The 21,826-nt window shown below is 35.8% G+C and overlaps 1 protein-coding gene across 3 annotated transcripts; it reads right to left on the bottom strand.

Annotated features, from left to right (window-relative positions):
• Positions 1 to 105: 105 nt before the first annotated feature.
• RAD4 (DNA repair protein Rad4 family) lies at positions 106 to 20,714 on the bottom strand. Of its 3 annotated transcripts, none has more exons than XM_086453132.1 (14): positions 20,621 to 20,712; positions 17,988 to 18,059; positions 17,814 to 17,908; positions 17,398 to 17,700; positions 17,086 to 17,178; positions 14,047 to 14,139; positions 13,852 to 13,953; positions 10,780 to 10,829; positions 8,590 to 9,285; positions 4,348 to 4,756; positions 3,696 to 3,890; positions 3,434 to 3,586; positions 2,055 to 2,264; positions 106 to 707 (listed from the first exon to the last, which is right to left on the bottom strand). In XM_086453132.1, the coding sequence occupies exons 1-14, from the start codon at positions 20,667 to 20,669 to the stop codon at positions 318 to 320; spliced, it is 2,910 nt and encodes a 969-aa protein (XP_086309258.1). In that variant the 5' UTR covers positions 20,670 to 20,712; the 3' UTR covers positions 106 to 317. The 3 variants fall into 3 exon arrangements, with proteins under 3 accessions (XP_086309258.1, XP_086309257.1, XP_086309259.1); XM_086453131.1 differs by having other exon boundaries at positions 107 to 707; positions 17,787 to 17,908; XM_086453133.1 differs by having other exon boundaries at positions 469 to 697; positions 17,787 to 17,908; positions 20,621 to 20,714.
• Between the last annotated feature and the right edge of the window lie 1,112 nt (positions 20,715 to 21,826).

The raw sequence follows: 21,826 nt of genomic DNA, 5'->3' as shown, positions 1-21,826 counted from the left end.
CCAGAACCAATCTGATTGTTATTGAATCCTCAAATTAAGATCCAATAAAAGCCTAATCCGAAAAATGATCTGATCCAATCAGGACCCAATCCATTGACATCCTAAATATCAAGTAGTGTTTTTTTGGATAAGCAAAAATTGAAATGTCAAACTATATTTTTTTTTTATATTTAAAATGTGTCCACCTGATCGATCGAAGCTATGTACATCGGACCAACTCTACTAATTAGATTCAAACTGATAACATATAAGACAACAAAAAGGCAATCCAGAAAATATACAACACAGTTGCTATTAGGGCAATTCCAATAGAAGAGCTAGAACTCCTCTACTTGGATGGAGAATCCGCAGGGGCATCGCTTCGTTCTCACTGAATTTGTTTCATTAAAACTCTGATCCTCTATTGGAAATATATGCTCATGGTCCTCGGTTAGTGCTATTGCCGAAAGATCAGACTTGGATACATACTCTTGACGGCATTCATGGGATTGCATGACGTTTTGACGATTAGTAACCTCAGACCCACATATGTTGTCCTTTCTCTTAAATTGGTCGGGGGTCTGCGAAGATGAACTATCTCCATAAGTGTCATTCAATCTTTGCCTGGTTATTATGGACGAAAGAAGCTGAAACCACCTAGAAATAGCTTGGGCTTCAATCTTTTTCTTCTCTTCGGCTTCTCTCCTCTCTTCTTCTTCTGCATATGCCTGGCTAATAAATAATTAATTGTTCATCTAAATAGAATATAACAGAGAATTTTAGGGGGTGTTCGGCTGAGAGTAGCTCTGTTTTGAACTTATCAAATCCAGAATGTGAGCCTTATGCGGTGGTTTGCTTTAAGTAAACATGGGGATGAATGTGACTACAAGACAACACAAGTCATTTCTCTTTTATTGGAATGTTTATTTTTGGATAGGATCCAAGTTTTCGACTCATGTATATATATATATATATATATATGGGGTGGAGATCCGAAGTCGTGGAGAATGAACTCATATGTTCACTCACAATCTTAACCATGTAAACAAGGAATATATATATATATATATATATATATATATATATATATATGGGGTGGAGATCCGTAGTCGTGGAGAATGAACTCATACGTTCACTCACAATCTTAACCATGTAAACAAGGAATCCGAGGGTCAAGATAAATCTTAGGGATATGTGATGGATTCTCAAGATACATATCTTGTCACAACCAGGGGCGGAGCTAGTAAGGAGCTGGTGGGGGCAATTGCCCCCACAGAACTTTGAGACACCCCTATTTTTTCAACTAATTACATACCCCATTTGTCCCCCACTCCCTCATCTCCCTCCAATTTTTGCCCCCACACCTTCATCTCCCACCAGTCAAGTTCTTCAACTATACAACTAATCATAGTTTGCCCCCACTACAAGAAAATCCTAGCTCCGCCCCTGGTCACAACCATTGGATTTTATGTTTACACGGTTGGATTGTGAGTGAACATATGAGTTTCCCTTCGATGAGTCTACCAATCCCAACTCATATATACATATATATACTCTTGAGTGCCATCAGGTGCTTTCACTCAACAACCTCCAAAGGACCACAAAAGTGGTTCCTAATAGTGGCAAGCAGGCTTTCTACACAAAGACTAGTGTGTTTCCAAAGTGAGTGTGATCTGTAAGGTTCTGTAAGCTCTTAATGTGCAAAGGAGAGATTAGTAGTAAGCCACCTCCAGCTTCTCCAACTCAAGATCTCCGGGTATGTCATGTTGAAGGTGTGCTTCATAGCTCAACAACTAGTAAGAGCGAAATCCAATGGTCAAGTCGTATCCCTGAGACAAGTATCAATGGGATATGTTATTGGGATACATATAAAATCCCGACCATTGGATTTCACTTGCACAGTCAAGATTGCGTTTCTCTTGAGTCAACAGAACCCAACAAGAGAGAGATTTGTGGCCATCAAATAAATAAAATTGGATTTTGGGTACTTTCCCATTTCTTGGGTGTGCCATCCCTGCAGCCAAAGACACCCTTAAAGAGGTTTCATGCACTCAAAAAAGTAAACCAAAGTTTACCTCCATAATAGCATCTTTGAACTCAGTACACACGACGATTCCTTCAAAGACGGGAACAGAACGGCCATTCCGGAACTCAAACCCAACCATAGCAGGAGCAAAATTAATTTGCAACCTCTTCGCGACGGGAACCAACCTGGGTAACCTCAAGTGCACTGTTCCAGGAGGGAGGCACTTCTCGGACCACACATCCACTTGACCACGCTCGTTCTAGAAGAAATGCCAAATAGAGAATAAAACTTTCAACACAAAATCAGACACAATTTGACAACTAACAATGAATAATTAATATTGTGCACTCTCAAAGGCTTCTCAAATGTGCTAGACCTTAAATGTATCAGAAGATGAAAGGCAGGCAAAAGGAAATACAATTTTTCCAATAAAGTATTGAAGATTGGGCACCAAGCAATTGATAATCTTGAAGAGACTGGGGTGTAGCCCAGGGTTACCCAATTTGTCGTTGAGGTACTGAACTGTGAACCGGTTCAAACCGAACCAGTTCGTGCTACAATTCGCTGTAGGCTTGTGAAATGCAGAGAACCAAATGAATTTCCTTATTTTGCCTTTTTTTTACACCCTCTCCACATATTGATAATATTTAGATATCCCCCTAAATTTTCAAATTGAAAGCGTGCCACTTTGACCTTGGTCTTTATTAATAAATTGATGAAAATTGACTAATTACCCTCGTCTTCAACCTGTAAATAAAGAAAACTTGATTTTTTCTTCCAAAAAATCTGCCGTCTTAAATCTCTTTTTCAAACACCCATTCTTTGAATCATGGTTTCTATGATGAGAAATGTTAAACGCTCACATGCAGAACCATACTAGAGGCATACAATGCATGGTTTGTTAGCAGCTACAAGATGAATGCATGGATAGTTGATCTTTTGTGTGCTCATATACAAATTTTGGTGTATGAACTCTGCTAAGACACCCATCGTCAAACGACCACTCCTTGTGCTTTAGACTAGGGTACGTAGAGGCAGCTTTTGTGTTTCACTATCACCTGAAGGGGTATTTAGGACCAAAAACTAACTAGGATTGAAGCAATAGATGTTTCTACTTGGACAAAGTGAAACAAAAATTATAGTTTTCATTATTAGCTAGATAATAGCCACCTTTCCTCCAAAAAGGTAAAAATTAATCAGTATAGCAAGATGGATTTAGACTGTCAAAGTTCAAAATAATATTTACTACACAATTAAACAAAAATAATAACTTTAAATTTACAATTTAGCTCGAACACGTAAGGAGATTTAATTCCATGCGGAGACCAGAAAAGACATTATAGTTCAAATGCTAAATAATGGAAGCATTACCAAATGGTTGAAACAACAATTTGCCAACCAAAACTACGAAATATAGCAATATCTCACCTTTGGTACGATACCATTTACAGCACGAGGAAGATTCAATGGTTCCATTTGCCATTTCCCATAAAGTGCAATAGTTCCTTTGTCATCATCTTCGTCAGAAACACCGGGTTCAGAAGCTTGTAGCTTGCCTAACTTTACAACACGTTTCACCACCTGAGCAAAGAACCAAAAACATTACACAAAACATAAATTGTCTCACTCAAATAGCTGATGTTATTGAAGTATCAAATTACCAAAAAAAGTGTAATTCCATGGACCAAACCTTTGCCGGGCATTCGTTCGCTTTAACTTGCAAGCCCTCTCGTAGCCATCTTTCTTTTGTTTGTAGAGTTTGGACACAAGTCCGAGGGTAGACAGGATGACCCGAACAATAACCAAGAATAGGACCGTTTGGATGAAGTATTTGATATTTGGTAAGCCATCTTTCAATAGCATATAGATGATGGTTTTTGTATGCCTGGATTTTAAAAAACAAGTAATGCTATCAATAAAACAGCAAGTAATGTTAACCAACCAACTACTCCAAATGACCAATCTGTTAGACAGGGAGAAAACTATGAATATAAGAGGGTCACAGGGCTTAACTGGGGTATGACACACCCAAGAGTGGAGGAAAATATATACTCAACACTCCCCCTCACCCATAAGGGTGGAAAGAATAAAACCTAAGATCTATATGGACCTAGCCTTCTGATACCATGTTAACCAACCAACTACTCCAAAAGACCAATCTGTTAGAAAGGGAGAGAACTATGAATACAAGAGGGTCACGGGGCTTAACTGGGGTATGACACACCCAAACGTGGAGGAAAATATACACTCTACAAGTAATGTGGTAAGAAAATTTGATACAAAACTCACAAAATAACTAGTTCTATTGGCACACATAAAAATTGCAATATATTAATTTATACCTGTTGATTAGTGGGGAGTGGCTCAGTTAATGCCCTAGTACGCAGCTCCATATCCTCGAGAGAATTCCGGGTAGCAACCCTAGAATTCAACGTTGAAGATTGTGAATTGATGTTCATATGCGATTTAGACACCTCTAAGCAAAGCTTCCCAGTGAAGCTAGCATTGTCTGGAAGAGATTCTTGAGTTGAACGACTTATGAAGGCTCCGTTCGCAAAAGGCTCAGTAGAATCACTAGTTTTAAATGCTTTTAACTTTTCCAGATCATTTGAATCCTTCTCCGGATCGACATCCAAGTGAACCATTCCTTCAGTAGCATTTGACTCCAATTTTTTCAGTGGTGCTAATACCGCATCCCACCAACGTGAATCTATTCGTTTTGACGCTATCGTGTACCACTTCATACAATACCTGATAATTAGGAAGTAATGTTTTGTTGATACCTTTGGATTATGAGAAGCACACAAAATGAAAGATGCGTAAAATGAACTATTTGTTATTTACTTGCAATCTTTTGCAATAATTGCTGTATGGAAAATGAGAATTAGAGACATTCACAATCCTCTCAAAGAATCACAATGGGGGACATAGCATAAAGTGAAAGACTCCCCACAAAGGGAGAGGCACCCACTTTGTACATTCAACCAAAATATTGGACTTATTCCAGACTCAGTATAGCTCTGTAACAAGTTTGTTCCTGATTTGGAAACTCAACCACCTCATGCAAATGCGGAAATGTAATGAAAGTACATACTACAAAAACATTTAAAGTAAAGGAGAAAATGATATTATATCCAATAAAAATGGAAAGAACTATAGAAGAAAATGTAACAGACCATTCTTAAAGCTTTTTCTTTCTCACAGATTAAACTTCTCTTATGGTAATTTGTAACATCTGTTTGAAAATACATGTTAAAAATTATAGAGGATGAAGCAAAATTTGTAACTTCCTCTCGCAAATGAGCTTATCAATTACATGATGCTTATCTTAAACTTTACATATGTGATGAACTTGTTTTATGTTAAAAATGAAAACAACGAAATCAAAGAACCAATTTGGCTTATGATATGGAGATCAACTATCAAGAATCTGTGCTTGAACTGGCTCTAATTTAGAGGAAAGACCAAACAAAAACTTGGCTACCTTCTAATATGCCCGTTGTTGGCACTCCTTCTCCATGTCAAAGGTAAACTAAACATTCAGCTTCTCCTACATCCCAACACACTAGGAGTAGTACTCACCTAGAGACTTCTCTCCTTTTGTAAAAAAGAAAGAAATAAAGTCTCTTCAAACAACTGATGGACATAGAGATATTCCTTTAAGAAGAATGCATATCACGGAAAATCTCACATATGACCTTAGTAATCTAGAAATATCACATATGAGGTAACAAAGGGATCGATATTGTTCCATAGCCATGACATAATAAAGTGTTATCTCTAACCCAACCATGATAATTAGGCACATCGCTAGGTGGCTTTTCAGAGATAAGAAAGTGGTCCTTTTCTTTGACCATAAGGAAAAAATGAGAGATGAAGAAGCAACATTACAAGTGGATGACAATGTACTACAATAGAACATTTACTTCATCTTTTTTGCATGAACACTTCTTTAGGCACTAACACTCAACACAATGAACTTTAAGGAAGCCATACAAGCTTCACATCAGACATTTACACACCCTTTGTCCAATTACGTGAAAGAATGGAAATAAGTACAAAAACGGGCACTGGGTATGCAACAACCATGAGGTTGTTGCACAAACAAGAAGAAAACTAGATCTCCAAAAATATGAAAAAACCATATTTTGAAGAACGAGAACAGAGGTGAACCATTGTGGAGTGTTTGTGCCGAAGTTATGTTGCATGTGCAGATGCAATGAGGAATCAGTTCATCATCCTTCCAAACATTGCAAGGATGCTTCTAAGATTTGGTATCACTTCCTTTCCCTCAATGAGGATTGTCTTCCTAAGACAATTGCTTCTCTGTTGGAGAGTTGGTCATTTCTTGGGTATTCTGCTTCCAAAAGAATTTTGTGGAGTTCAATGCCTTCTTCCATCTGTTGGGGAGTTTGGAAGGAAAGAAACTCCAGAGTGTTTGAAAACAGAGAGGATCCATTCCAAAACATTATTATCTCAATTATGGGTTTTCTCTTCTTTCGGTGCAAGATATTCAAAGAGTTTAAGGGTGTTTTTTTTTCTTATTTATTTATTTATTTATTTTTAGGATCCATTCCAAAACATTATTATCTCAATTATAACTTTTCTCTTCTTTTAGAGCAAGATATTCAATGTGATTAATGTTCTGGTTGTTGTATCCTTGGGTTAGTCATCTGTACCTCCTTTTTAATGAATTTTATTGATATTTACCCATCCAATATATATAGGGTCAGGTTAGTTTGACAAATCCTAGACAACATTCTAGACGAAGCTTTGTCTTATATGGCTAAAAAGTTTTGGAATGGGCTGATTTTTTGTGAGGATGATCTCTGTAGTGAGTAGATCATCCTCACAAAAAATCAGCCAATTCTGAAACTACTAACCCCATATGAAAAGTGGTTACAAACTAACGGTAAAAAATTGACGGCTCATGATTCAACTTAGAAACTAGGGTTAGAAATTTCAGAATTGGCTGATTTTCTCACCATAGAGATTATCCTCTCAAAAAATCAGCCCATTCTGAAACTTTTAGCCCATATAAGACAAAATGCTTTGTCTAGAATGTTGTCTAGGATTTTGTCAAAAGAACGCTACCCATACATATATATATATATATATATATTAAACCAAACATAAAAAATCAGTCAGGTGGAGAAGGTGGGGGAGGGGAAGAAGAATTTATTCACTCTTCTATCTCAATATCTAGTAGAATGTAGTCCATCAAGATTGCATCTAACGCCCTGCTCGGTATGGTACAACTCATTTGCAAATGCAAATAATTTTCTAAAATCAATTTTATTGGTGCTTGGTTACACAATGCAAGATTTGCATTGTGAAAATTTTGCATGCATCACCTAAATTCTTAAGAAATTTCAGCAAATGATTTGCGGCAGAAAAAGTACCACAAATCATTTGCAAAATTATTTGAGTCCAACCTATGCATATGAAAATTACTAAAATACCCCTTGTCAAGGAAATTAATCTAACTATAAAAGAATAATGCTGAAGTGACCTCAAGATTGTACCTCATATCTCACTTTCCATAGATGCTTTTTCACTCGTATCTCGATGAAAAGCATCTATGGTTACTACACACTTCCAAGTCAGGAAAGCAAGATATGAGGTACAATCTTGAGGTCACTCCAGTACAACTCATCATAAAAAATCCCTGGTACAACAATATGCACATAAATTTATGAAAAATACCCCCCCCTCCAAGATACACTTAATTGCATATTGAAATTACAAAAATACTCCTCATCAAAAAACTTTTAAATTATAAAAATACCCCTCAATACTTAGTACAATAACATGCACATGAAATTAACAAAAATACAGTCATAACATTTACTTGCATATGAAAATTATATAAATACCCATTTTTGTAAATTCATATGCATGTTATTGTAAAAAGTACTAAAGTTATTTTTATAATTTAAATTGTTTCTTTGATAATGAGTATTTTGTAATTCCAATATGTAGGTTACTATACATTTTGATAGGGATATTTTGTAAATCATTTGCACTATTTGCATTGCAAAACATTTGCAATGCCAATCAGGGGCAGAGCTAGTAAGGAGCTGGTGGGGGCGATTACCCCCAAAGAACTTTGAGACACCCCTATATTTTCAACTAATTACATGCCCCATTTGTCCCACTCTCTCACCTCTCTCCCCATTTGCCCCCACACCCTCATCTCCCTCCAATTTTTGCTCCCACACTCTCACCTCTCTCCCCATTTGCCCCCACACCCTCATCTCCCTCCAATTTTTGCTCCCACACTCTCACCTCCCTCCAATCGTACTTTCCAGCACAAATAATTTCCCCTCCATTCAAGTTCTTCAACTATACAACTAACCATAGTTTGCCCCCACTACAAGAAAATCCTGGCTCCGCCCCTGGTGCCAATGATCTGCAGATGCAAATGATTTGTAAAGTACCAAGCAGGGCCTAAGTTACAACGAAAATTAACAGGCATTTCAGTTTTAGAAGCAGTTTCAAATGACAAACATCAAGTAGCGATATACAAATAATTCAAAGACAAATCTGACTTATCATAAAGAACAAGGGAAAAAAAGGTAAACCTTCGAGTCACATCTTTAGCACCATGACCAGCAAAAGCAACTACGTATCTCAGAGACCTTCTGCAAGCTGTAGCAGAAGCTTCTACTCTCTCCTCACCATCAACGATAGCATTGACAGCATCAACATGAACCCATTTTCCAGTCAGGTTTTCTCCGCTACAAAAAACTTCTGCCCAACACAAAGGAGGTCCGACTTTTCTTGCTCCAATTGCAGTTGATATTCCTTGTGAGGAAACCGGAGAATTTTCGGTTTTAATTCTTTTCATTCTTTTCAATGGAGAAGCAAAATTTGATGAACTACTAGGCAAATCCTTCAACTCTGAACTTAAATTGTTGTCACGAACCTCAGCTGCGGTGGCAGAAAGAGCCATGTCCAACTGTAGTTCAAATTCTAAATCCCCTTTTCTTTTTGATCCTTCATCTTTCTTGATGGGAACTACTTCGGACTTACCGTTTTTTTCCTTACAAACTAACGAATCTAACAATGTAGAGGAACTTCTATGTTCAATGTTTTTGTTGGAGCCTATTTTATGTGAGGAAGACTGAACAGAAGATACAGAAGCCTGACTTGGCCTGGTCACCATCAATGTAGAAGAATCGAATATATTGGTCTCCACCCTACTGGTACCTTGGATTGAACATCCAGACACGTCGGCATCTGGTTTGAGCGAGGCCACATCCAGAATGGACACAAACCTGAGAATAGATTTATAAGTATGATCGATGATGTAAATATAATGTCCTCCATCCCATATTCATTAGTAAACAAGATGACCACAATCCAGATTGCAAAGGGATGACCTGCAGAAACTATGACATAGAAATACTTTCTAACAACAAAGTTCATCATGGGGAAGTAGCTAGAAAAATAAATAAATATCTATGTAATAAAACACAATGGTGGGACCCACTCCAGCTACAGTTTTAAGGGGTATAAACATTCCATTCCAATGTGGAGTGGGGTCCATACTACCCCACCCCACTTTATTGTCTCTCCTCATCCCCACCCCTTTCCCTCCAATTTCACTATCTTTCCTCTTTTACCCCCTTTCTCAATAATACCACTTTAACTTTACTATCTTTCCTCTTTTACCCCCCAAAGAGGATGCCCATGTTGTAGTCTAAGTAATAACAAGAACAAGGTAGCAACTAGCGATGCCGAGAACACCATCTGCCGTGGGTTCTATTTGTATTTTATGACTACTTTAACAAATTCTCTATACTTACAGAAAATAGAAATATAAGAAGTATTTTTATTGATATGGTGTAAGCTACTACTCCATTTATAGTTCAAATTCCCAAAATAAAAACCTGACTTCAATCAAAATTTCTTAAAATTCAACTAAACCAAGAAGAAATCCAGAAAATAGAAACGAAACAAAAATCTCACCAAAATGGTTAAGCCGGCATGGACCCATGTCCTGTGTGTATTTTAGCCATATCTCACTCTGTTCATGTCCAAATTAAGTAATCTTGGTTTTTGGTCTCGTCCAAAGGCTAATTGAACAAGCTTTCAGTGGTTACCAAAATTAAGCAATTTACACAGAGTCTTGCTGGAGTGACATTAAAATTCACATCATTTCACACATAGCTGATGTGGAGGTACGCACATAACCAAAGATGCTTTTCACTCGTATCTCGATGAAAAGCATTTATGGTTCCGTACACATCCACATCAGCAATGTGTGAACGATGTGAATTTTAACGTCACTGCAACATTTTCCATTTTAACCTTCTGACGCCAAACACTGGCTGCAGGTAACGTGACGAAATTAGGCTGCATAATCATCATCTTACTCTTTCTGAAATCTTTTTTTTTTTTTTGATAGACGGGTGACACTACTTTTTCGTGGTGTATTGCGATTCCCTACTCATCAGATATTGCATAAACCTTTCTATTATGAAGCATGCATCAGATTCTCCTTGGGGCACTATAATTCGGTGCTTCATCAAATTGGCTGCATCAGAAAGTCTCAAGGCCTAAGAGAAATAATAACAAACTCTATCTTGCTCTGTCAAGTCTCAAGAATATCACCTTCACTAGTTAAGTCAATAGAGCATTGCCTATGTTTGTTAACAACAAGAAAACTCTAAAACCTTTAAAACGCAAAGTAATTTTCAAATGAAAAAAAAAAAGATAATGGTTAATTATTAGCCAGATTTCAGAAAATAATCTTTGCTATAACATACCGAGTTGTCATATTGAGAGCTCTGAATAGTGCCACAGACAATGCAACAACCTGCCAAAAATCAAAAACAAAAGTATGATGTCACTTACCCCAAAAGTGGGTAATTTTGAATCTGTTCTTCCAACAATATACAAACTCAAAATCATTCAAACTGTTACTTGTACCGAACAAAGTCTAAGGAGGATCATATATGGAATAAAGGAAAATCTGTTTCGGAGACAAAGGGGTGTGAACATAAATAATTACCATCAAAGAAATGCCTTCACAGTGGGAAGAGGGAACATGATCCACTTTTGGGATGATGTCTGGAGTAAGGAGTCTTCTTTGAAATCTCAATTCCCATCTCTGTACAGGATTATTTTAAAGAAAAAATTCTTTTTTGAAAGTTTCAGGGGACAGCAAGGAAGAGACTCATGTTCATGTTGGGACCTCGGTTTCAGGAGGAACCTGAACAACTGGAATCGGATTCCACAATTAGTCTAATAAGCTGCTTATCATCTCATGTCGCTTCATCAATGTCGGGAGAACGATGGATTTATTTGCAAAATAAGGATGATATATTCCCAGTGAGGTATTTTTACAGTCTTTCTCAGAAAATATTGATAAGAATGAATTTCCAGCTTCTTTTTTTGATAGGTAAAGAGATTTATTGATTTAAATTAGGAAAAAAAGATAAATGAAGAGGATGAGAGGACTGCCTTTGTACAAAGAATGAGTTTCCGGCTTTCTCCATTAGGGGTCACCATGTTCCGTCTTGTCTCATTTTTTATATGGTCCGCTGCCTTAGATAGGATTCTCACAGCGGATCATCTTATTTGCAAGGGAACTGTTTTGGTTGACAACTGTTACCAGGGGAGGATTTATAGTGGGGGTGATGGGAGCACTTGACCACCTAAAGACATTTGAAAAATTATAAGGATTTATATGCTACTGTGATTGATAACAGCGGCAGAAAAAGAAATCCTCCGCTATTGCCCCCACAAGAATTTTTAAAATTTGTAAGGGTCTTAGTTGCCCCCACGTAGACAAAATCCTGGCTCAACCTCTGACTGTTACATGTGCAAAATTGGAAGCAAATCACCTAACCATCTCTCAATCCATTGACTTTGCACATGCTACTTGGATTTGTTTTTTGCCTCTTCAAAATGAGCTGAGTCCATCCAAATTCGGTGTGCTCCTTATTTCAATGTTGGTAGCAATTTAATATTCTTGGTAGAAAAAATGATTTTATTTTTACTCGATTTGCCATGTGTTGGTGTTTATGGAAGGAGAACAATAGCCCGGCCTTTGCTGATATAGAGTATCAGAAAAGAGTTGGATGATTGTTTATTTCTTTTGATTAAAATGTAAAAATATCTGATTCAAACTAAAGGATGGTCAATGTCAAAGATTGATGTCAGAATAAATTTCCTGCACCATAAATTCAAGAATAGAAGTTTGAGGGCTATGGAGGCCAACTACATCAAAGTTTTATATTTTGATTTTGGTTTATAATTCGGTCTGCTTGGAAATGTAAATATTTCAATCATTGTGGAAATACTGTAGAAAATATTGAAATATTACGGTATTCATATAAAACAAAGGGAATGTGCTTTAAGAGTTTACAGCATGATAACATAAGCACAAAAGCACACTCATGACCCATAATACTCGTAAAAGTGCAAACACACCCACCCCCACACCTGCCTGCACGCATGCAGACACCAATCAACAACCATTTGATTAAGAAAAACCAACATCAGCATCTGGTACATAGTAAGACAATTACTTATAGTCGAACTTACATATTTGAATATTCATAACCATGTCATTTAAGTAGAAAAATGATAAAATAAAACCAGTTGCTTTATGACCTAAGAAGGTCATAACCACATGCCTACCAATTACGACTACAATTATTTAAAAATTAAACTTAAAAGTACGCGTAATTTGTTCGGAACCACATGACCTACTTACTACTAATTTATTTTGTCCACAAATTATACGTAATATTAAAAAAATTAAAATAATCTTTCATAGAAATAAATAGATTCCATTAAACGTGTGAAATGAAAATGGAAATATTTTGGATGAAAATTAAACACATTTCTGGGAGTACCATGGTTGTACATCTTTTGCAAGTACAATAGATTATAACAGAAAAATCAAAGTTCCAGATACGACGTGGAATGATTTTGTATTTCTTCTTTCACTCCCATCCAATCAAAAAAGACTTTAGTTTTGACCGAATGATTTGATTTGTTTATGAATCGCGAGATAAACAAGATCTTTCTTATCAATTACTTGATAATAATTACTCCTAGTATTAGTGCTTTTATTAATGTTGTCTTCAGTATCCAATGTTGGCCCAGTCCTCAATCAAAATATTTTCTGTCCAGATTTCTATTTGTATCCATAATAGAATCTTCTCTTAGATAATCACTAATAGCTACATTGCCAAACATATAAAATAGTTCAAGGTTATATGTTTGTAATTATAGGAAATGTCTAGGACCTCATTGACTTATATTGGTGATCCAAAAATATGAGTCCTTCTTATCTTCATAATTAATATACTTATGTGATAAAACATTACATATGTTCTTTTCTTTTTTTTTTTTTACTTTTTGACTTGGTAATGAATCTACTGCATAATTATTCTTTTCCTCATAATGAATTAATTGGTCTTTTTCATATGAATCCAAATTTTTTAGTATTTATTTCGAACCATATAATTTTGATTGACTATATTACGCCATTTTTGTAGTCCTAATCTAGACCATGTAATATGAGGTAAATCGTATTGAGAATGACCCCTTAACCAGTTTTTCCATTCATTCATTCCAAAATTGCGAAGTTTCTTATGCCTTGATTCGGAATGAAATATTTCTTGTGTTCCAACATAATCCTTTATTTTATCCTTAAGAAAAAGAGATGTTCCGTTATATTGAAGTACAGGCCTCAAGTGATACTTGTACTTGGTTTTTGCGATAATTTATAAAATGTGCACACCTGTGACAATGAGCATAGGGCATAAAAAAATTGCATGATGGTTTTCATTAGCAACATGAATATAAGAGCTAAGGTAAAATACCTCTTCTGCAGTCCCCTCACGATTTTCAAGAGCAAAGTCTAGACTCGACTTAAATGATCTCTCTTCAAAGCTTGGGCCTCTAACACAAAAGTTATCATGAAACTGCAGCCACAATAAATTGTTATATAGGAGCATCCAATAAGACCCAACAAAGCTCATTTTGATGTTAGATGTGTGAAGAAAAATATCGCATACCCAATTGACAAGAGGGGTCAAAGCATTTGCTGTCAGTTTCGAAACTTCTGATACCTTCACTAAGTGTGTTGGTAGAAGTGAAAGTAAGGAAGCCTGCCAAAACAAATAAATCTCCTCAAAAGTAAAAAAAGAAAGGAAATAAAATAGGTGGATACAATTTAAGAAAATTAACCAAGAAGATTTACCAGCCAGTTAGTAAAGTAAATTTACAAGATTCTCCACATAATGAAGATGATACAAGGAATAATGAATTGTCACTATTGAGAAGCAAAGTTCTTAAAAGAGCTTCCATGAAAAAGTTAAGGATTAAGTACTTATGGTCAAGGGCTTTTAATCCTATCCGTGAGAGTCCTATAAACCTTGCTCAAACAAGGTTGATATCATCATTGGAATCAATAGATTTTAGGTTTTGGTTTTCTGGAGAAGAGAGGAAAGAAAAAGACTGAGAAAGTGTATTTGAGTTATTTGACTCATCCACACAAATATATATATACTAAAACAGGGGTCACATGACTGCTTATTAAGAAAAATAAAGAATACAAGAAAATTAAATCTAAATATAAGACCAAGGCTAACAGAATCAATTACAGTGCCTTATCCGAATTATTTGGGGTCAGTAGCACAGGCCCTGCTCAACCATTCAACTCTGTCTAGAGCAGGGCTTTTCCATCCATTTTACTTGTATTGAGATATCAAATTACATTAATTTTTTGAAAGATGCCATCGAGTTACATTAATGAGACCACTGCAAGCAAAAGAATATAGGAACTAGAGGTTTCCAACTATCATTAGAGAACATTTACATGAACCAAACATGGAGATCGTCATGTTTGGCAAGTATTCTTTCGAGGTAATCATCCTTGACTGTATACAATATATAAGTCAATGATTCCCAAATTACAAGCAGTTGTTTAGAAAAACATGGTTACTTGTATAAAGCAAACCCCTACGTAAATGTTATAGCTCATGTTGTCTAGTCTATTTACCTCTTCATATACTTTCTTATGAAAATGAGGAAGTCATGAATGTTGCAACAAAGCAAACAAAAAAGGCTTTTTTTAAATAAATAAAGCTTCTGAGGAGAGAACTATGGGTAATCTGACCATCTAATGGCCTTCATTCCACTAAAGGATATTATAGCCCGAACAAGAAATATACTAAAACCCATGTTTTAAATAGCACCAAACAAAGAAAAATGACTAACCAAAATGCTTTATCAAAATGTCTCTTCAAGTAGAGTGCTAGGACAAGATATAACCTGGACAAGCTATACAGTATTTCAAGACTCACCCTCAACCTAGTGCATGTACAGTGATCAAACCTAGCATGGCGAGTATATCATGATGTCAAATCTTTCAATTAGTACCAAAGCTTTTGTAAAAAATAATCACCAACTAATCTAATATAATATCATAATTATATATAACATAGAAAAACTTCTTCACTCTATTTTTCTCCCCCAATAAAGTGAGAGTTCGCCTTGAATTTTGTCCAACCATGATACTAAATTATAAGGTATGTATAGCTGTTGCCACTCCAAAGCTCAATGGGAGTTACTTTAAATCACATTGCAGTCAATATAGTCCTAGCTGGGCTTAGACCCATAGCTCAGTTGGTTTGACGCATTGCAAAGCAACTTTGAGGTCGTGGGTTCAAATCCAGCTTACCCATCAATATATATGGCATGCATTGCAATTGCTGATACTAGGATTCTGCAATTGACACTAGTTCTTGTTTCATATTTTTCCAAATAGTCAAGTGCATCCAACACAAGTACTATTATTAAATGCGGAACTCCCAAGAGTAAAGGATCTTGTTCAATATACTGCTAAATAGAGTTTTTTATTCTTTCTATATAATATCACTCTCCAAGGAGAGAACCGAATAGATATTAATATGTTCAGGGATAATCATCACCATAAGTATCTCAAGTAGGATGCCGGCACTGATAACTACATTGGCAGCATAAGAAAAATCTGGACTTATTAAACCTTAGGCCCTTTTAAGTGTTCCCTTTCATCTTGCAATAAAGCTCTTAAGGGAATCCATCCAATGCCTCCTAAATCAACAAGTGGATCTATAATGAGTACGGTATCTCAAGCCTTTTCGAAGAACATGTATTTATACCTCATAATCCAGAAAAGTACACTTGGATATCTCGACTTATATAGGTGTTTTTTAGACCAAATCTTCAACGTGGCTTTCCACTTAATTTATTTACTCCTTAGTAAATAAAGATTCATCTGAATAGGGATGTCAGTAAGGGTCGAATGCAATTATAAGACACAATCAAACTTCCAAAAAATAAGTTGTCCTCGTTACATAGATTCTAAGTAAAGCTTCACTGCGAAAACAAAGCGACAATTCCATCACTCTCACAATCTGGTCTTCCATGTTGGGGTATATTTTTACCTCATTGGCAAAAAGGTCAGTTCCCAAAAGCAGGTATGAATTGCAGATGATATGCTTGTAGTACAGAAGGAAGATAGCAAACTCACATATACTTCATGTTAACCAACCAACTACTCCAAAAGACCAATCTGTTAGAGAGGGGGAGAACTATTCTAAACTTGGAAGGGACAAAAATATGGAATAAACTTTTCTGTATTGGCACTCTTCTCTCAAGTTTACACTGGTTCTCCTTATAGGAGAGAATACAAGCACAAAATTAGGAAACTGATTACAATAGCTAGCTGGCCTAACTAATTTCCTAATTTACAGCATTGACTAATATTCAATTTACAGCAAATATTCACAGCTAACAAAACTCCTAATATTCGGTAATATTACTACCGAATCTTTCCTTTTCAACAACTATGAATATAAGAGGGTCACGGGGCTTAACAGGGGTATGACATATACCCGAGAGTGGAAGAAAATATACACTCAAAAACTTCACAAACAATAAAAGTTAAATTTATGAACATACATAGTAGCCACATGTACGTAATGAAAGATTAAATATGAGTACATGAAATGGCAATGTCAAAAACTGAAACATGCACCCCATGGTTTAAATAATCTGATGCAAGGACGCACCTGAATAAGAGGATCACCGCAAGCACTATCAACTAACCTTCCTCTTGCCAGTAAACACAGTAAGTGAGTCTTATGCACAAGCTCAGCCAATTCCTATAGGAAAACATAATTTTTTGAGCTTGCTCAAATAAGCAACAAGGTCTATTTTATTTTTTATTTTTTAATTTTTGGGTAAGTTCGACTTGAACCCACGACCTCTCAGTTGTGTGTCAAACTGAGCTACAGGTCTAAGCCCAATTAGCAACAAGTTATTATCAAAAGAATATTATATCAAACAACATGACAACATATCTATAGAATTTTATGGCATACCCTGTCTTCAGCAGAAGCTCTTCGAATAGGTTTTCGTTTAGATGAAGACGGTAAATCATTAAATTCAACAACCACCTCCCTAGCCAGATTGTCTGGAAGATGATCTCTAGAATCAGATATGGGCACATATCCATCTTCCCAATCTGATTCATCTGTATCTTCTTTCTTGTCATCTAAAGAAAAATGAGAACTCTCTTCTTCAACTTGACCTTCTGTCAGAGTACTTCCGTGTATCAGAGTATTACATGGAACACTTGTGTTTATATTTTGTTGTCTCTCAATTACTTTTGACTCGATTTCTTGCTGAACAAAAGAAATGAAAACCAAAGTCTTTAGTAGAGGTCGCATTTTCAGTAGTGAAAGAATGAAATGAAATCTTTTGGACAAACCACGCCTTCAGGTTCAAAACAACGAACTTGACTAGCTTGTTTCTTCCTCCCTGACAATCTGCGAGAATTAGCACATTTTGGAAGTTTCCCCACAGGTGCCTTTGATATATCACTAACAGTGCCTGACAACAAGTATACATTTAACTCAAAGTGAAATAAGAGTAACAGATGCACCAGAAACTTGGAAGAAACAACACGAACCACAATCATGATGTGGAGGAGTACAACTTCTTCTATCTGAATCATGCGCACCTTTTATCACGTTCTCATTCCCTGACAAATATACACAAGTTCCAAGTGATTAGGTTGATTTTAAGGTGACAATGAGTAGATAAATGATTCATGGTTGAAAGTTTTGTGTCATCTTAGACTGTACCGGCCAAGAATGAAACGAAAAATTGAATGTTTTGGGATTGTCTGGTTAAGGAAGACTATCCAGTTTTCTTCTAACTGAGATAATTGAGATGATATTTTAAACCTCAAAATGAATAATATGTTTGTTGAAGGATCAATAATTTTTTGCAAGGGAGTAAATCTCAGTTTCAGTGCAAGAAGCAGTGAACTCGGAAACCCACATATTACTCATTATTGACACAACCAAGATGCTCCATCATCTATATGAAGTTTGCCAGGACCCAATCTTGAATCTCAAACATAAGAAAACTCATAGCAACTATTGCCACCACCTTGAAACCACAACTTGGTAAAATTTTGTGATATGATTCAATATCTAGTTTCCTCTTATTTTTTTAGTTTTGGGAAATGGTTTGAGACTCGGAGCTAGAAGTGTATGTTGTTAGTACCAACCATGACATCCAAGATCAAAGTTACCCATGTGTTGACAGTTGCGAGCTATGCGCAATCAGGGCACCAATCACGAAGAAGATAAGGGAAATGTTACCAGGAAGCGAATGTAATGAAAGAGGAGGAAAAGTTGTGAAAATAATGTGATTTTCAACTCTTAAGAATTATATAAGAATTTGAGATTAGCTTGAAATCGGAGAATCCTTCGAAAATACATCCCCAACCGCATGTTGCACTTGGATCGCAATAGCAATCAAGGACTTCACAAATCTCTGAGAGAATTGCAGATTTTATGCATGCATAGTTTTCTTTAGGAATTGGGTTGAATTAGAAGAGTGTCATAATTCTTAGTTATATTTCTTACAAATAGTAGGATTGTAACCAAAGATTGGCAGATTCGTAATTGAAATTAGCTTAGTAAGCATGGAGACCCGACCATCTTGAATCAGTCATTTTGTTCCTTTCATCCCTTTTTTCATTTTATTTTTATTAATATGATTCATTGGGATCATATAACTTGGCATCAGAACAAGATCATAGTCATGCATCACATTCCAACACAATACATCATGATGATTTGAAGGATAGTCATTGAGTTATTAAAGAAATGCTCAAATCTTGTGACCGTTTTTTAGAAATATTACCATGTGCTTCTAAAGATAGTCTTACCTGAAGGTGAGATCAATATCGTAAATTTTTGTCTCAGAAAAAAAATCTCACATTGCTATAATCACGAAAGTTAAAAATACCCAAGTCAAGATTCTTGATGTAATTAGTACTCTTAAGGGAATTCCAACAATTGACTATGTGTTTCCTCTCTATATCAATGAGTACTTTCAAGTCAGACATTTTTTTGAAAGCACTAAAACAAAGGGATCCAAGAACATGGAATTGCTAACAATATTGTCTGCGATAACATCATCGTCAATCACAGCAACAAAAAAAAAAACTAACCCATACAGCATGTGCTAAAATGCAGTCTATGGCATTTGTGTATTTCGACCCTCGTGGACAAGGGTGTTTTTGGGGGTGTGAGAACATAGTCACCAAAGTCACCGACTTTTTCAAAAAATTGTGTTTAAATCAAGATTTTAAAGATTGGCGATTAAATAACGACTTTATCCCAACTTTTTGAAGAAGTAGCCATTTAAACCCAAAAAAAAATTGTGATTTTTTTTTTTTTTGTTGAAAAAACTATTTTAAAATGGTAATTTCAAAGACCATTTATTCTTAAGTTTAAAATAGGATTTAATGATAACATCACGTAGTACAAAATACATATTGTCTTAACACTGTTTCGATTTTTTTCCTGATTTTTTCATTTTTTTCGACTTTTTCCCTTGGTGACTAATTCCCGGTCCTGACTTGGTGACTATGGGTGAGAATAATATAGTCTCGTTACTTTCCTCCTATTTTTTAGTCTTTCTAGTTATTAACTTCTTTCCTTTTATTTATTTTTGTAACTTCTACATTAGTAATAGGAATTGACATAGTTATTTGACCTTGTTGGGCAAATGGCTTTGGCATTTTGGGCTCAAGGCAGATAATTTGTGGAGGAGAGTTATAGTAGAAAAGTTTGGGTCTGTATATTTTGTGATCATCATCCCCTCATAGAGGAGTTCCCGGATTTGAACTCTAGCCAACGCATTCATCATTAGTCATTATTATCAGAGTCAACTTCACACCATGCAATTGAATTGTTCAATAAAGGGATCATTGTAAAACCTAATCAGAATTTCTGAAAGTTGAAACTATGTATTTGTTTATTCTACACTAATCTACTTATTCGGTTTCAATTTGTCTATTAAAACATTTTAATAATAATTAGTGTTAATATGACATCAAATTAACTGAAATTTGTCATCTGTGATTAACATGTGCTTAGAGGCTAGGGTTTAGGGATTAATGAAGAAGAAATCGTAGTTTTGAATCAGATATATTTCCCGGGAAAGAACGATAATTTATGAAAATAAAACTCCTGAAAACCAAACGAGAGAGATATGAAATCTAAAAAATGGAGAAGTACGTACGGCCACGAGGAGGGTCGTCCTGTCGCTTTGACTTGCTTCTGGTTCGCATTTTGATGGTTTAACAACTCTGGAGCGCAGTAGCAGACCGAGAGAGAAATTGCCAAATTTGGTTTTTTTTTTTTTTTTTTTTTTGGGGGGGGGGGGGGGGGTTGGTTTGGTAATTCTCAATAAACAATTTCAGTTTTTTTAAATATTAATATTATTAATATTAATATTAAATATTAAAATAATATTAATTTCAGTTTTTATTATTATTTTTAAATATTAATATTAAATTCAATAAAAATAATTCCATAATTTTTTTCTTCATTAAAATACAAAAACTTGTTTTGAAGGGTAACGTATAAAAACTTGGTAATCAAGTAGCTTACAACTTGGTAATCAAGTAGAATCGATGTGAAAAAAAAAAAAAAAATTCTTGATAGACATTGAAACTTTGGACAAAGGAAGAAGGGAATTTGAGTTTGGAAGAAAGAAGCGAAAGAATGGACTTGAAATTGGAATTTCAACGAACGGCGCTTATGGAAGAGATAAGTTGGAAACAAAAATCGAGGGTCAAATGGTTGAAAGAAGGGGATAACAATACAAAATTTTTCCACAAAGTGACCAATTCGAATAGAAGAAGTAATCATCTCGATAAATTGCACATTGAGCAGGTTTTGGTGGTAGGAGAAGAGGAGATACGGGAAGGTGTGGTAGGATTTTACAAAGATCTGTACAAAGAAAAAGAACCCTCAAGACCACGGCCAGATATTCTAGAGTTTAAAGTGTTAAATCAGGAAGATAGGTTGTGGTTGGAGAGGCAAATCGAGGAGGAGGAAGTCAAAGCTGTTCTTGCTTTGATGAGTGGGGATAAGGCGTCGGGACCGGATGGTTTTTCAATGGAATTCTTCAAACATTGTTGGGAGGTTGTCTCGAAGGATTTCATGGAAGTCATCAAGGAGTTGCAAGATAAGAAGTGTTTGGATTATAGTTTTAATAGTACTTTTGTGGCCCTAATCCCAAAGAGAGTAGGGACAAATAAGCTAGGAGATTTCAAACCCATTAGTTTAGTGAGTTCGGTGTATAAGATAATATCTAAAGTGCTTGCTTCACGGTTGAAAGTAGTTCTCCCGAACCTTATCGATAATGAGCAAGGGGCCTTCATTAAGGGGGGACAAATTCTGGATGGAGTATTGATGGCCAATGAATGCCTTGACTCGAGGA

The sequence above is a fragment of the Akebia trifoliata genome, chromosome 9 (assembly GCF_017979445.1).
Source record: "Akebia trifoliata isolate Shusen 1 chromosome 9, ASM1797944v1, whole genome shotgun sequence".
NCBI classification, from domain to species: Eukaryota; Viridiplantae; Streptophyta; class Magnoliopsida; order Ranunculales; family Lardizabalaceae; genus Akebia; species Akebia trifoliata.
This window is presented reverse-complemented; position numbering and strand designations above follow the sequence as displayed.

Bases quoted from the DNA above. Each gene is read 5' to 3' on its own strand.
- RAD4 (XM_086453131.1), bottom strand. From the start codon at position 20,669: ATGCGAACCAGAAGCAAGTCAAAGCGACAGGACGACCCTCCTCGTGGC. The intron at 17,179-17,397 runs GTATGCCATAAA...GTTTTCCTATAG, and splicing joins GAGCTTCTGCTGAAGACAGG to GAATTGGCTGAGCTTGTGCA. The intron at 2,265-3,433 runs GTGAGATATTGC...CATTTCTTCTAG, and splicing joins TAAATGGTATCGTACCAAAG to AACGAGCGTGGTCAAGTGGA.